General features: G+C 53.8%; 1 protein-coding gene across 1 annotated transcript; it reads right to left on the bottom strand.

Moving 5' to 3' along the window:
• Nucleotides 1-3,343: 3,343 nt before the first annotated feature.
• Nucleotides 3,344-15,799, bottom strand: DOK3 (docking protein 3). Its single transcript, XM_038771499.1, has 6 exons — nt 15,700-15,799; nt 8,182-8,475; nt 6,316-6,412; nt 5,950-6,122; nt 4,064-4,222; nt 3,344-4,021 (listed from the first exon to the last, which is right to left on the bottom strand). Exons 1-6 carry the CDS (start codon nt 15,754-15,756, stop codon nt 3,344-3,346), a joined length of 1,458 nt encoding a protein of 485 aa, XP_038627427.1. The 5' UTR covers nt 15,757-15,799.
• Between the last annotated feature and the right edge of the window lie 1,283 nt (nt 15,800-17,082).

The raw sequence follows: 17,082 nt of genomic DNA, 5'->3' as shown, positions 1-17,082 counted from the left end.
TATTTATTGAGCGCTTACTGTGTGCAGAGCACTGTACTAAGCGCTTGGGAAGTCCAAGTAAGCGCTTAAATACTACCCTTCTTATTAGTAGTAGTCCCGGCTCTGCCGTTTGCCTGATGGGTGACCCTGAGCAAGTCACTTCACTGCTTTGTGCCTCAGTTTCCTCATCTGTAAAATGAGGGATATAATACCTGTTCGCCTTCCCCCTCAGACCGTGAGCCCAGTAAGGGTCAGGGACTGTGTCCAATCTACTTATATTGTTCCTTTGTCAGCGTTTGACACATAGCAAGCACTTAAGAAATGTCACAGTCATTAATATTATTATTAGAAGGCTTGGCACATGCTGGGAGCCGGGAAAGCTTGAAGAGTCCTTCAGGGTTGGCCGTGGGCCCAAAGCAAGTAAAAAGTCCTCTCCGGCCCCGCTCGATTCCTGGCTCCCAGCTGGAGGAAAGAGGCTCTGCCCAGAAATAATAATAATAATAATAATAATAATAATGGTATTCGTTAAGCGCTTACTATGTGCAAAGCACTGTTCTAAGTGCTGGGGAGGTTACAAGGTGATCAGGTTGTCCCACGAGGGGCTCACGGTTTTAATCCCCATTTTATAGATGAGGGAACTGAGGCCCAGAGAAGTGAAGTGACTTGCCCAAAGTCACACAGCTGACAGTTGGCGGAGCCGGGATTTGAACCCATGACCTCTGACTCCCAAGCCCGGGCTCTTTCCACTGAGCCACGCTGCTTCTCCATGGGGAAAGAGAGACACCCCCCGGCCCCGCCCCACCAGCATGGCCTGAAGAGTAGTAGCGTGACCTAGTGGATAGAGCACGGGTCTGGGTTCTAATCCTGCCTCTGCCACTTGTCTGCTGTGTGACCTTGGGCAAGTCACTTCAATTCTCTGGGCCTGTGATCTCGTCTGCAAAATGGGGATTAAGATTATAAATCCCATACGGGGTAGGGGCTGTGTCCAACCCGATCTGCTTTTCTATCTACCCCAGCGCTTAGTAGAGCGCCTTAGTAGAGCGCCTCTCCCCCTCATCCCCCTCTCCATCCCCCCTGTCTTACCTCCTTCCCTTCCCCACAGCACCTGTATATATGTATATATGTTTGTACATATTTATTACTCTAGTTATTTATTTATTTTACTTGTACATATCTATTCTATTTATTTTATTTTGTTAGTATGTTTGGTTTTGTTCTCTGTCTCCCCCTTTTAGACTGCGAGTCCACTGTTGGGTAGGGACTGTCTCTATATGTTGCCAATTTGTACTTCCCAAGCGCTTAGTGCTCTGCACATAGTAAGCGCTCAATAAATACGATTAATGGTAATGATAATAATGAATAGTACAGTGGCTGGCACATAGTAAGCGCTTCCGACAAATGCTACAATTATTGACCCCAGGACCAGCTCACCCTGCACCAGAGCTGGTTTGCTCCCCACAGTGGGGTCCTCTCAGGAGAGGGGGGATTGTGCTGCCAACTGGGCAACGGCCAGCAGGCCGACCCGTGCCCTGCCAAGCTCGTGGCAGGCCCGGCTTCCAACCTCCCTGAGCGTGGCTATGCCAGCAGGCCAGGGGGTGAAAACGGAGACCGGGTTCATTCATTCAATCGCATTTATTGAGCGCTTACGGAGCACTGTACTAGGCGCTTGGGAAGTACGGGAGTCGGCAACATATAGAGACGGTCCCTAATCCACAAAGGGCTCACAGTCTAGAAGGTTGGGCCAGGTACATATCTATTTTATTTATTTTATTTTGTTAGTATGTTTGGTTTTGTTCTCTGTCTCCCCCTTTTAGACTGTGAGCCCACTGCTGGGTAGGGACTGTCTCTATATGTTACCAACTTGTACTTCCCAAGCACTTAGTACAGTGCTCTGCACACAGTAAGCGCTGAATAAATACGATTGATGATGATGATGATGACTGCCTGTCGTCTGGCCTAGAGGCTAGTGACCGGGCTTGGGAGTCGGAAGGACCTGAGTTCCAATCCCGGCTCCACCACTCGTGGGCAGCGTGACCTCGAGCAAGTCACTTCCCTTCTCTGAGCCTCAAATACCTCACCTATAAAATGGGAATTACGTCTGTGAGCCCCACGTGGGACGGGGCCTGTGTCCAAACCCGATCTGCTTGTACCCGCCCCAGTGCTTAGTACAGTGCCTGGAGCAAAGCAATCCCTTAATACCATTAAAAAAAAGGAGGGCAGTGTCGGGGTGGCAGAGGGCACCACTGCTAGCTGACTGAGTTGGAGGTTACACGGAGGGTCTCTGGGCAACCAGGGATCCAGCTGGCCAGGCCAGAGGAGAGGACCAACCCAGCAGTGTTGTCTACAGCATCGGCCTCCTCGCTGACCTCCCTGCCTCCTGTCTCTCCCCTCTCCAGTCCCTACTTGGCTTCCCCGCTCATTTTTCTGAAAAACTGTTCAGTCCACTTCTCCCCACTCCTCAGGAACCACCAGTTTTTGCCCATTCACCTCTGCATCAAACTCCTTCCCACCGTGCTGCTCTACAACCCAGCCCGCACACTTCACTCCTCTAACCCCAATCTACTCACCGTACCTTGATCTCGTCTCTCGCAATCTACTCACCGTACCTTGATCTCGTCTCTCGCCGTCAACACACAGTAAGCGCTTAATAAATACCATCGACTACGATTGAACGAACCCCTTGCCCAAATTCTCTCTCGGGCCTAGAACTCCCTCCCCAGGTCAGCTCTCCGCCCTACCCTCCTTCAAAGACTTCCTAAAGTTACATCTCCTCCAAGAGGCCTTTCCCGACTAAATCCTCATTACCCCCACTCCCTCTCCCTTCTGTGTCACCTAGGCACTGGATTTATCCCCTTTAAATATTTGATATTCACCCCACCCTCATCCCCCCACGACCTTCATGTACAGGTCTGGAATTTATTTTAATCTCTGTCTCCCCCTCTAGCCCATTAGCTCCTTGTGGGTAGGGCACTTATCTACCAAACTTGCTCTCTTGTATTCTACCAAGTGCTTAATCCGGTGCTCGGCACACGGTAAACGCTCAATAAATACCACTGATTGAGTGGATGAGGGGACTTTTATTAGAAAATATCTACACACTGTACACAGGAGCTGGCGCAGCTGGAGGCCTCAGTTGGAGGACAGCAGCTTTGACCACCTGCTCTGTCCGGGGGGTGGCCGAGCAACAGATGCACAGACCTTTGGGTGGGAAGGCGGGAAGCGGAGCGCCTGGGTTGGCGGAGCCTCCGCGGCCCGCCCCAGCCCTCGATCCTCCGGAGGAACCGGCGACGGCGAGGCGCCTGCCGTCCGGGTTCCAGCTCCCTCCGCTTCCCCGCCCGCCCGCGGCCCCCTGCCCTCTCCCCTCTCAGGGCTTCTCGCTGGGGCCGGGGCCTTTCCTCGGCCTCTCCCGGCCCAGCAGGTTCACCAGCTTGGCCTTGAAGCCCGACTGCGGCTTGGCCCGGCCGGGAGCGGCCCCCTCCTCCTCCTCCACCCCCTCCTCCTCCTCCTCTCCCGCCGCTCCGTCCTCTCTGCCGTCGGGCCCCTCCGGATCCAGGAGGCGCCGGTACTGGGCCTCCAGGCTGGGCTCAGTGGAGGCCGGCCCGGGCCAGCCCAGGCCCAGGCTGTTGTCGTAGATGGGGGAGAGGCCGCTGGAGCCGCCGTCCAGGGCCTCGCGGCCCCCCGGCTCCTGCGGCCCGGCGGCCCTCCTCTCCAGGCCGCACAGGTTCTCGTACAGGTGTTCCCACGCCTTGGGCCTGTCGGGCCCGGGCCCCTCCTCACCGGCTCCGCCGGGTAGGCCCGACCCTACGCTGGCTCTCTTGCACACGGAGGCGTAGAGCACGGGCGACGGGCATCCGGGCAGGCCCGGCTCCTCGGACACGCTCAGGGACGGGGGCAGGCTCTGCGGCCCCCGCTCGGGGAGGACCCGGGCCCGCCCCGCCCGCGGGGGGCCCCCGCAGCCCTCCGCCGTGTCGCGCAGCTCCAGGGCCGGCTCCAGCCACGTCTCCGGCTCCACCTCGGGCAGAGACGAGGCCCGCGGGAGGACCTGCGGGCGGGGGCCGGGGGCCGGGGGAGGCTGGGAGCCCCCGCCGCCCCCGCCGCCCCGGCCCGGCTCCCGGAGAAGCTCCCGCTGGCGGGCGATGGCGGAGGCCACGGCTCCGCACAGCTCGGGGGCACGCGGGGAACCGAAGGCGAAGAGGCCCTCGCCCGAGTCGCAGCGGCGGCCGGCCTCGAAGGAGAACACGCCCTGCGGAAAGGGGATAGGCACCGCTTGCTCGGGGCTGGGGGCACAAACCCCCTCCCGCCTCCAACGCGCCCATTCCGGCCAGGGTAGGGCCAGTTCCCCATGATTATTGCATCAGCCTCTCCGCTGACCTCCCTGCCTCCAGGCTCTCCCCACTCCCATCCACGTTTCACTCTGCTGTTCCTTTTTTTTTTTAAAAAAAAAGCTATTTGTTAAGTAAGCACTTACTACGTGCCAGGCGCTCTACTAAGCACTGGGATAGATACAAGATAATCAGGTCGGACACAGTCCCTGTCTCACAGTGCGCTCACAGTCCAAGTAGGAGGGAGTAGGATTTAGTCCCCATTTTACAGATGAGGTAACTGAGGCACAGAGAAGTTAAGTAACTTGCTCAAGGTCACCAGCAGGCAGGTGACATAGCTGGGATTAGAACCTAGGTCCTTTGTCTCCCAGGCCTGCGTTCTACCACGCCCCGCGGCTTTATTTTCTACAAAAATGTTCCGTACACGTCTCCCCGCTTCTCAGAAATCTCTAGTGGTTGCCCATCCACTGGAGAAGCAGCGTGGCCGTGGGGAAAGAGGCCCGGGAGTCAAAGGACCTGGGTTCTAATCCCGGCTCCAAACCTCAGGCGAGTTATTTCACTTCTCTGGGCCTCAGTTCCCTCATCTGCAAAATGGGGATTCAACATCAGTTCCCCCTCCTACTTAGACTGTGAGCCCCTCGTGGACCTGATGATCTACCCCAGCTCTTAGTATAGCACTTGGCACATAGTAAGCGCTTAACAAATACAGCTATTAATAATAATAATGATGATGATGGCATTTATTAAGCGCTTACTATGTGCAAAGCACTGTTCTAAGCGCTAGGGAAGTTACAAGGTGATCAGGTTGTCCCGCATGGGGCTCACAGTCTTAATCCCCATTTTACAGATGAGGTACCTGAGGCACAGAGAAGTTAAGTGACTTGCCCAAGTCACACAGCTGACAATTGGCGGAGCCGGGATAATAATAAGCTATTACTATTATTATTATTATCCACTTCCACTTTACCCCAAAACTTCTAGCCCCTGGTTTTAAGGCACTCATAGATTCCTGAAGCCCCCTGGGGACAGGGATCCATATCAAGTTGGCCCCTGCCTATTCTTTCCCAGCAATTAGTACGGTGTTCTATACACAGTCAGCGTTGAATAAATACTACCGCTATTGCTACTTAATCAGCTCTCCCCTTCTTAACAAGTCTTCAACCACAACACTTCTCTTCTCTAACACCAATCTACCCCCTGTACCTCAATCCCATCTCTCTTGCCGCGGAGCCCTTGCCTGTATTTTCCCCTGGGCCCGGCCCTCCTTTTCTCATCCATATTCTACAGACCATCACTCTCCCCACCTTCAACGCTTAATTAAAATCACAGCTCGTCCAAGAGGCCTCCCCCAATTACGCCCGCATTTCCCCTCCCTGGCCTCCCCTCTGCGTCACCTACACACTCAGATCTGTGCCCCCTAAGCACCCCGATCTTCACCCCACCCCGAAAACACTTCCATACACAACCTTACCCTCTGCCATTTCCCTAGCTGCTATTTCAACATCTTTCTCCCCTTCTGAACTGTAAGCTCCTCGTGGGCAGGGATCATGTCAAATACTCCCGCACTCTCCCAAGCGCTCAGTTCGGTGCTCTGCTCACAGTGAGCGCTCAGTAAGTACGATCGATTGATTGATTGATAGGGACCTACCTTGTCTTGGCCAAACTTGCGGAGGAAGTGGTAAGGCCAGACGTAGAGGGGCTGGCGGCCGGAGGGCTCGTTCAGGTGGATGCCATCCTTGGTGGTGACCAGAACGTAGTTTCCCTTTAAATGGCACCGCGCTGCCGCCTCCGTCTTCTGTACCAACACGGGGAACTCTCCCACTGGGTGAGGAGAGGATGTGGAGGGTATAAAATGAGGGACCACCCCCCACCCCACCCCCCGAATCCCCTTGCCGTGCCCCCTCGCAGCCAGGGAAGCAGAAAAGATAGCTGGGCACCCTGAGCCGGAGGAGGGGCGGGGGGCACCGGCCCGTCTCCACCCCCTCGGCCTCCTGCCCGCCACAGCCTGACTCACCTTCCTGCCAGGAGGAGTAGATAGAGTTCTCTTCCATGTGGAGTTCCCCACGGGGCAGCGGGCCTGATTCCCCCAGCCCCAGGCTCTCGTTCATGCTCTGGAATAAGAGAGGAGGGTGGGGGTTGGAGTAGAGGTGGGAGCGGGGCTCAGACAGAGCTCAGGGGGACCCCAGGTGCCAGCAGGGCAGCACACAGGGCATAATAATAACAATGATAATAATGATAATGGCATTTATTAAGCGCTTACTATGTGCCAAGCACTTTCTAAGTGCTGGGGAGGTTACAAGGGGATCAGGTTGTCCCACGAGGGGCTCACAGTCTTAATCCCCATTTTACAGATGAGGGAACTGAGGCCCAGCGAAGTGAAGTGACTTGCCCAAAGTCACACAGCTGACAGTTGGCGGAGCCAGCATTTGAACCCATGACCTCTGACTCCAATGCCCGGGCTCTTTCCACTGAGCCACGCTGCTTCTCACGCTTACTATGTGCCAAGCATTTCTAAGTGCTGGGGAGGTTACAAGGTGATCAGGTTGTCCCACGAGGGGCTCACAGTCTTAATCCCCATTTTACAGATGAGGGAACTGAGGCCCAGAGAAGTGAAGTGACTTGCCCAAAGTCACCCAGCTGACGAGTGGCGGAGCCGGAATTTGAACCCATGACCTCTGACTCCCAAGCCCGGGCTCTTTCTACTGAGCCACGCTGCTTCTCTGGCATGAAAATGCCGGCCGGAAGACCCCAGTCAGGCTCTGGCTCTGCCCCTGCCCCTGGTCTGCTGTGTGACCTTGGACAAATCACTTGAGTTTTCTGGGCCTCAGTTTCCTCATTTGAAAATGGGGATAAAAGACCTGCTCGCTCCCTCCCTCTTACACTGAGTCTCACATGGGACATGGACTGATTCCGATATGATCACCTTATGCCTGCCAGCTTTTAGCACAGTGCTTGGCACATTAATAATTTCCATGATCATTGTCAATGATTATTATTCTTATTATATTCTTAATAAGAATAATAGAGTAGTATTATAGTCTTATTATATTTTTATTCTCATTATATTCTTATATATTATATATTATATGATATATAGATTATATCATATTATATATCATATTATATTCTTATATATTATTATTCTTATATGTTATTATTATATTCTTATTCTTATTATATTCTTAGTAAGAATAATACCATAATAATACCAGTAATAATAATTGTGGCATTTGTTAAGTGCTTTGTCTTTGCCAGACACTGCTCTAAGCACTGGGGTGGATACAAGCATATCGGGTTGGACACAATCCCTGTCCCCTATGCGGCTCACAGTTTTAATCCCCATTTTACAGAACAGGTAACCGAGGCCCGGAGAAGTGAAGTGATTTGCCCAAGGGAACACAGCAGACAAGTGGCAGAGCCACTTGTGAGAACAGTGAACAGAGAACAGAGCTGTTCTAAGTGCTGGGGGGATGCAAGGTGATCAAGTTTGTCCCACGTGGGGCTAACAGCCTTAGTCCCCATTTTATAATTGAGGGAACTGAGGCCCAGAGAAGTTAAGTGACTTGCCCAAGGTCACACAGCTGACAAGTGGCGGATCCGGGATTAAAATCCATGACCTCTGACTCTCTAGTCTGTGCTCTTTCCGCTGAGCCACACCGCTTCCCTATTAACTTGTATCTTGAATGATTAACTTGTAACTACCCCAGTGTTTAGTACAGTGCTTGGCCCATAGTAAGCGCTTAACAAATACCATCATCACCAGCAGAAGCAGTAGCAGCAGGGGTGATGCTACTAGGGTAATCTGTCCCTCCCGCTCCGGCAGGAGCCCCCGGGCCCTCCACCACCCAACTGGTCCCCCCGAGCCGGGCCCGGGCCTCACCGGGAAGGCCAGCTGGCAGATCTGTGCCACCCACTCCGCCCGCTGCTCGGCCGCCAGCACGTGGCTGCGCTCGGCCGTGTTGAGGAGGAAGGCGGCGGCCGCCCGTGGGCAGCTCTCGCCGTCGACGCTCCGCACGGACACGCAGTCGGCCAGCCGGATGACGCGCCTCTCCCCTCGCCGGCTGCTGGGCTTGTCCCCCACGGGGCCGCCGTCCCGCACGTCCCAGCTCTCCAGCCGTGCCACTCCCGAGGGGCCGCCGGGGTACAGAAGCGCCCACACCTTCCGCCAACACTTCTGTTGCGGGGGGACAGGAGGCACGTGAGAGATCTTTACCCTCCTCCTCCTCCTCTTCCAGACTCCCATCCACCCTTCCCTGGGGTCACCGGGCAGGGTCACCCCGGAACCCAGCCCCTCTCCCCTAATTTCAGCAGGGCCTCGGGGATGAGGATGCTAATGGGGGACTCCCATCAGGGATGAACGACTGGGTCTCGGCCCTGACACCAAGAGCGTGCACAGAGCGTGCCTGGGGCAGTCCTGTCGGGGCCTGGGATGCCACGGGCGAGTAGGCGGGCAGGGGTGTGGCACAGAGCGCAGTGCCTGGGCAGCCTAGCAGCCAGTTCTCCCCGCTGCCAGGGCAGGGCTCTTGCCCCTGGACTGACAGCAGGGAGGGACTGAGTTAGGCCCATCACTGAGGGGAGCCTATGACCATCACCACCCTGCCACCCACTTGGCACAACCCGGGCCGGGAACCAGTCCCCGCGGGGGCGGTCAGCCTGACCCTGCGGGGTCCCAAGGAGCCTCCTGTTTGAGCCTCGCAACCCCACCTGGGCCTCTTCAGCAAACCTGGGGACTTCTCCTGTTATGTACTACCCCTCCTCAGCCCTCCTCAACCCAGAATGGACAGCTGGGATCATTCCATTCTTCAAACTAGGACAATTACCTCCCTGCCCCCCGCCACCTAGAATAATAATAATAATAATGGCATTTATTAAGTGCTTACTATGTGCAAAGCACTGTTCTAAGCACCGGGGAGGTTACAAGGTGATCAGGTTGCCCCACAGGGGCTCACAGTCTTAACCCCCATTTTACAGATGAGGGAAACGAGGCTAGAGAAGTTAAGTGACTTGCCCAAGTTCACACAGCTGACAATTGGCGGAGCTGGGATTTGAACCCATGACCTCTGACTCCAAAGCCCTGGCTCTTTCCACTGAGCCACGCTGTTTCTCCATTACATAACACCACGCACAGAGGAGCATTACCCAAACACATTCACAGACATACTCTCAGATTTAGAATCATTACACGCGTACACATAAGCAGAGCTAGGACCATTACATACCCAGACACACAGTTAGGACCATTATCTAATAATAATAATAATGATGGCATTTGTTAAGCACTATGTGCCAAGCACTGTTCTAAGCACTGGGGGAGATACAAGGTGATCAGGTTGTCCCTCGTGGGGCTCACAGTCTTCATCCCCATTTGACAGATGAGGGCACTGAGGCCCAGAGAGTGAAGCCACTTGCCCAAAGTCACCCAGCTGACAAGTGGTGGAGGCGGGATTAGATCCCATTACCTTTGAATCCCAAGCCCGGGCTCTTTCCACTGAGCCACGCTGCCTCTCGTGTACGCACATATACAGCTAGGACCATTGTATACCCACACACAATTAGGACCATTACATATATGGACACCCAACAGTTAGGACCATTACATAAACACACTAGCACAGAGGTGGGATCAATCAATCAATCAATTGTATTTATTGAGCGCTTACTGTGTGCAGAGCACTGTACTAAGCGCTTGGGAAGTATAAGTTGGCAACATAGAGAGACGGTCCCTATCCAACAGTGGGCTCACAGTCTAGAAAGGGGAGACAGAGATCATCATCATCATCATCAATCGTATTTATTGAGCGCTTACTATGTGCAGAGCACTGTACTAAGCGCTTGGGAAGTACAAATTGGCAACATATAGAGACAGTCCCTACCCAACAGTGGGCTCACAGTCTAAAAGGGGGAGACAGAGAACAAAACCAAACATACTAACAAAATAAAATAAATAGAATAGATATGTACAAATAAATTAGAGTAAAAAAAATACGTACAAACATATATACATATATACCCCCTCCCACAGACATACACAGCTAGGATTACACATACAAACATACACACACACACACACACACACAACCATTATACACAACACCCCCTTGGGTGGAGCCAAAGGTCACCAGCTCAGCAGGCCCCAACCCTGGCTGTGATGGATGGGAGGAGCGGGACGATACACCCAGAGGGGGTCTGTGAGCCCACTGTTGGGTAGGGACTGTCTCTATATGTTGCCAATTTGTACTTCCCAAGCGCTTAGTACAGTGCTCTGCACATAGTAAGCGCTCAATAAATACGATTGATGATGATGATGATGCTGATCCACCCATGGCCGACCAAGTCCCAGAACTCGATGGGTGACCAGCCGCACCGTGGGGACTGTGGCCACAGATGGGGCCGCGGGGTCACGGTGGGTGCGGACCCCAGCCGCAGACAGACACACGGCCGTGCCGAGTTGGGGCTATTTGCTTTCAGTGAAAGCAGCCACAGGGCCCCTTGAGTCAAACTTTGGTGCCTCGGGCGCATTTGTTTTTGTAACGAAATTGAATAAAACCAGGTGAAGGACCTCCAGGACCAAATCTGCTACTGCAGTATCTCAGGCAAAGTCTGCGAGTGGGTGGGGTTGAGTCCAAGGGGGCATCTGTGTCCCACTCCTTCATGTTCCACTGGGAAGAGGGTTAGGGCTAAGGATCAGGGTTAGGCTGTGGTCTGGTTTGGGGGAGCAGGGGGCAGTTCTGATGGTTGTGACGATGGAGAGTGCTAACTTCTAGACTGTGAGCCCGCTGTTGGGTAGGGACCATCTCTATATGTTGCCAACTTGTACTTCCCAAGCGCTTAGTACAGTGCTTTGCACACAGTAAGCGCTCAATAAATACGATGAATGAATGAATGAATGAACACCCGCCAGTTCCCCAGATGCGCCACCTAGTGGTCAATCCCGCTCACTCCATGAGCCACAACACCCCCCTCTCTCCCCCCGGGAAACTAATAATAATAATAGTAATAATGACGGTATTTATTAAGCGCCTACTATGTGCAAAGCACTGTTCTAAGCTCTGGGGAGGTTACAAGGTGATCAGGTTGTCCCACGGGGGGCTCACAGTCTTCATCCCCATTTTACAGATGAGGTCACTGAGGCCCAGAGACTTGCCCAAAGTCACACAGCTGACAATAGGCGGAGCCGGGATTAGAACCCATGACCTCTGACTCCAAAGCCCGGGCTCTTTCCACTGAGCCACGCTGCTTCTCTATCCCTCCTTCATCCTGGGCGAGTCACTTCACTTCTCTGTGCCTCAGTGACCTCATCTGTAAAATGGGGATGAAGACCATGAGCCGCACGTGGGACAATCTGAGTACCTTGTATCTACTCCAGTGCTTAGAATAGTGCTTGGCACATAGTAAGCGCTTAACAAATACCATCATCATTATTATTATTACATCAGTCAGTCAATGACACGACGTAACCTCCCTCCCACACTCTCCCACGACAGTCTCGCTGCCCCCGACTTGGGGGGTAACCCCCCGTCAATCAATCAATCAATCGTATTTATTGAGCACTTACTGTGTGCAGAGCACTGTACTAAGCGCTTGGGAAGTACAAACTGGCAACATATAGAGATAGTCCCTACCCAACAGTGGGCTCCCACTCTAGAAGGGGGAGACAGAGAACAAAACCAAACATATTAACAAAATAGAATAGATACGTACAAGTAAAATAGAGTAATAAATATGTACAAACATATATACATATATTCAGGTATATACATATATACCCCAATATAGTTTCTGGGCAGCTCACCCCTCTTTTCTACCTCTTTCCCATCACTCGAAGCTCACATCTCCCACCCTTCTCACCTGCTCCAGCTACTGATATGAGCATGACTACCTCCCACTCTTTCCTCTGCGTTCTGGATGGATTTGAGGATTGTTCTCTCCCTTCCTCTGCATTTATTCATTCAGTTGTATTTATTGAGAGCTTACTGTGTGCAGAGCACTGTCCTAAGCACTAGGGAGAGGACAATACAACAATAAACAGACACATTCCCTGCCAACAATGAACATACAGTCTAGAGTGGGGGAGACAAGTCATGAATAGAAAGAAATAAACGACAGATATGGACATGAGTGCCATGGGGCTGGGAGGGGGGAAGAATAAAGGGAGTAAGTCGGGATGACGCGGATCACTTCTCTAGGCCTCGGTTTCCTCATCTGGAAAATAGGAATTCAATACCTGTTCTCCCTCCCTCCTAGATTGTGAGCCCTACGTGGGACAGGGCCCAGATTTGACCTGATTATCCAGCATCTCCCCAGGTGTTTAGTACAGTGCGTGACACACAGGAACTGCTCAATAAGAAGCAGCGTGGCCTAATGGATAGAGCACGGGCCTGGGAATCAGAAGGACCTGCTTCTAAACCCAACTCTGCCACTTATCTGTGAGACGTTGGACAAGTCACTTCACTTCTCTGTGCCTCAATTACTTCATCTGAAAAATGTGGAGTAAGACCGTGAGCCCTATGGGGCGGGAACTGCGTCCAACTTGATTAACTCGAACTAACCCAGCGCTTAGTAAAGTGCCTGGCACATAACAAGCACTTAACTAATACCATTTAAAAAAACCCGAAAACGAAGACAACTATCCTTTTTCTAAAATGTCATTGGGAACCCATCACTCGGCTTCTCAAAAAGCCCTAATGGCTGTCCCACCTCTCTATGTCAATAATGATCATTATTGTTAAGTGCTAATCCAAACTCCTAACTATCAGTTTCCAGGCTCTAACTGGCCTTTCCCTGTTAACTCTTCCCTCATCTCTCCCCAGCTCATTTTTCTGTTTCCAAGCTGATTTCTAGCTGGCTGTGGCTCATACATCTCCCACCCCCACGGCTCATACCCTTCCCTTGGGTGGGATTCCTTCCCGGCTCAAAATCCATCAAACCCCCAGCCCTTCCCACCTACTCCCTAGACTGCATTATTCAATTCCTTCCCACCTCCCACCAGCCACTCTTAAGCAACTAGGTGTACATCTCTTAATTCATTCTTGCTCACTCTTGCCTTTTACCGGATTCTCTTAGGAGTTTGACTCTAATTCCTCTTGACTACACACAGTCTGAACCGCCTGTCTCATTCATTCATTCAGTCGTATTTATTGAGCGCTTACTGTGTGCAGAGCACTGGACTAAATGCTTGGGAAGTACAAGTCAGCAACTTATAGAGACGGTCCCTACCCAACAACAGGCTCACAGTCTAGAGGGGGGAGACAGAAAACAAAACATGTTACTCTCTATATAAATATTACTCTATTTATTTATTTATTTTATTTGTACATATTTATTCTATTTATTTTGTTAATGTTTTGTTGCACTCAATAAATACGATTAAATGAATGAATGCATGAATGTAGACAGGTGTCAAAATAATCAGAACAAATAGAATTATAGCTACATGCACATCATTAACAAAATAAATACAGTAGTGAATATTCATTCACTGAATCATATCTATTGAGCATTTACTGTGTGCAGAGCACCGTACCAAGTGCTTGGGAAGTACAAGTCGGCAACCTATAGAGACGGTCCCTACCCAACAACGGGCTCACAGTCTAGAAGGGGGAGACAGACAACAAACAAAACATGTAGACAAGGTGTCAAAATCATCAGAACAAATAGAATTATGTGCAAAGCACTGTTCTAAGCGCTGGGGAGGTTACAAAGTGATCAGGTTGCCCCACTGGGGGCTCACAGTTTTAATCCCCATTTTACAGATGAGGTAACTGAGGCACAGAGAAGTGAAGTGACTTGCCCTACCCAACTACGGGCTCACAGTCTAGAAGGGGGAGACAGACAACAAACAAAACATGTAGACAAGGTGTCAAAATCATCAGAACAAATAGAATTATGGCTATATGCACATCATTAACAAAATATAGTGAATATGTACAAGTAAAATAAATAGTCTCCTTCACCCAGCTGTGCGCTCCTTAAGGGCAGGGACTCTAGACCCTGAGCTCCCTTTAGACTGTAAACTCATTATGGCCTGGGAATATATCTGTTATATTGTACTCTCCCAAGCGCTTACTACAGCGCTCCGCACGCAGTAAGCACTCAATAAATACAATTGACTCTTGTCCCCAGCTTTTGCCAGTTGCTCCCGGGAGCCTGGTACAGTGCTCTGGACACTCCAACAGCTCATTAACTGCTGATGACCCCCCCTGCTAAGCCCCTCTGGGGCATTGGGGATGGGGGGCTTCAGCTGTGAACTGAATAACGGTAAGTGTGGCTTCTTCAGGGCCACAAGCTTCTTTCTCTGTCTCCTCCACGCTCAACTGACTCCCCACCGCCTAGACCGAGATGAAGTCCTTTTGGCCCAAGCGCCAGGTGGAAAATGTGGCACTGCCATGCCCAGGATAGTGGGGTTCACCTTTCCCAACTTTCCCCCTATCACTGGGGTCCTGGGGGTTCACACACACACACACTGTCGGGGACACAGAGGGGAGGGACGGGGTAGTGGAACCGGAGTGGGAACCAAGAAGGCGGCTCGCTCCCCCAAATCTCCTGCTTGGACTCCTCCTTTGGGGCCAGATGGGCTATCCCGAGCTGGCGTTGGGGGGGAAGAGGACTCAGAAGGAAACTTATGCAAATGGACCCCAGCAGAGGAAACAGCAATCGTTACTGCAGCTGTTCGGCCTGGCAGAGAACCTGGCCCTGTGACCTGTGTGTGGGGGGGGGAGTGTGAGAGACATACAGAGAGATGGGGGCGGTGGGGAAGGGAGAACTAGGAGAGAGATTGAGAGAAAGAGAGACATCACGTGAAGGGCGGGAGAGGCGATGGGAAGGCTTTCCCCCAGCAACCCCCGCTCAGGCCAAACTACATCCTGGCTCCTCTCCTCTCCCTTGGCTGGATTCAGCAGCCCTGGGAGCAAGCAGCCAAGCCCACGGACGTGGGAATCTAGCCGGCTGCGTGTGGGTGTACCTACGCACCCGTGTGATTTACGTGATCTGCACTGGGGTGGGGGGAGGGAGAGGAGGGGAGAGAGGGGGTGTGTGTGTAGAAGCAGGGTCAGTGAGCGGTCCATGGCAATCGGACTGGTCTTGGAGATCAATTTGTGCCCACCACTCCCTGGGCCCCCAGCCTAGCCCACCGCCTCTGCTGCTGGGACAGCTGCCTCCTTGCTTGCCCACCTCGGGGTGCCAGTGCCCCAGCCCAATTCCTGGGTCTCGCCCGGGCTCCAAGTTGCCCACCTAGGACTGCGTTATAGCCGGCTACGGGACACCAGTGGAGGAGCCTGGGGGGACCCCTTCCCCACCCCCGCAAGGCGACCCAGGCTCCCTGCAGTACAGGGGGGTCCTTTTGGGACGCCTGGGCAGGGAGAGGTTTCTGGGGCGGCCGTGCACCCGCCGGCTCTGTTACCTTTCCGAATTTCACGTGCTGCTGATAGAGGATCCCATCCCGCAGCGGTGTCTCCATAGCCGGGCTGGAACTGGGGTCGGGACGCAGTGGTGCTGGTGGCCGATAATGGTGAGTGGGAACCCAGAGGGGAAATCACACTTCCTTTCTTGGCTACTTCCCCTGGGCTGAGCCCAGAGCGGGCCGAAGGGGGTGGGGGTGGGGGGGAGCCAGGGTGGCCCTGGGGGTGGCGGCGGTGGTGGTGGGAGAAGGGCTGGTTGGGGGGGGTGCCTCTAGGGCCACTGGTCAGTGTGGGGAAGGTGAGGGCCCCCTGACCCCCAGGTGGCCCCCGGAGACGGGATCAGCTGTCTCTGAGCCAGCAGCCCACAAGGCTGTGCCAACTCAGCGGTTCCACGCCCCTCTCCCCACCTCCCCCACGCCGTCCTCCAAGGGCAGGGGCGAGGTTTGCCCCCCTCCCCACTGACCAACCAGGGCTTCCCCGAACCCGGGCTGAGATGGGGTCCAGGAGAGACCCCACCCAGACTGGCTCTGCCCCCAACTGCGGGCCCTCCTGGGAGCCATGGCCTGCAGATGTTACTCCCACCCCCTGGTGCCGCTTCCCCTCTCCCCCGGGCCTGCCCCACCCTGATGTAGCCCTGGGGACTCCGCCTCAGCCTCGGGGCCTAAGATAGAGTGTGAGGAGGTGGATGGTATTTTGGTTTTGGGGCTGTTTCCACCTCAAACTGACCCTGACTGGGGGTGGGGGGTGGGGAGAACGGGAAATGCTTTGGGGAGAGGGGGAACAGGGCAACAGCAGGGGGAAAGGCTGGAGATTTCAACACGCTTCAGGGACCGGAAAAACGCCACTTGCTACACACAGCCTTGGCTCACCCCGACCCCCTGCTGCTCCAGATGGATCAGGGTGCCTGGGGGTGACAGGGATGGGGGGCCTGGGGTCCACTGGCCATCCCAGGGAATTGGGGTAGGGGAGGGGGAGGTTGAGGGCCACGTGTCGGGATGGGGAGGGGAGGGCGGCACTGGGCAGCAGTGAGAGGAAAGAGATAAGGAGCCTGGGGGGCGGAGGGGGTGGGGGGCAGCCTGACAACTCAGGAAGCCAGAACCAGGCACTCGCTGCCAGGGCCAGCTGCAGTCAGTGAGGCAGGAGAAGGGGGTGCCCGGGGCGGGGGTGGTCAATGCGTGGGGGGTAAGTCCAGGGGCTCGGAGGCCAGGGCGTGAGGGGTACGAGCGGGAAGGGGGCGAGTGGCACTTTCACAGTGACGGCCCCGAGTGGTGCCCGTTGTCAACACGATGGCGAACCGGGCTTTTGCGCCAGGCAGCCGTGCTGGCGACGGGTTTCCGGGGAGACTGGGACAGGGCAACTGGCCCGGTGCCCCCTTCCTGCCTCTA

The sequence above is a fragment of the Tachyglossus aculeatus genome, chromosome X2 (genome assembly GCF_015852505.1).
Source record: "Tachyglossus aculeatus isolate mTacAcu1 chromosome X2, mTacAcu1.pri, whole genome shotgun sequence".
NCBI lineage: Eukaryota > Metazoa > Chordata > Mammalia > Monotremata > Tachyglossidae > Tachyglossus > Tachyglossus aculeatus.
This window is presented reverse-complemented; position numbering and strand designations above follow the sequence as displayed.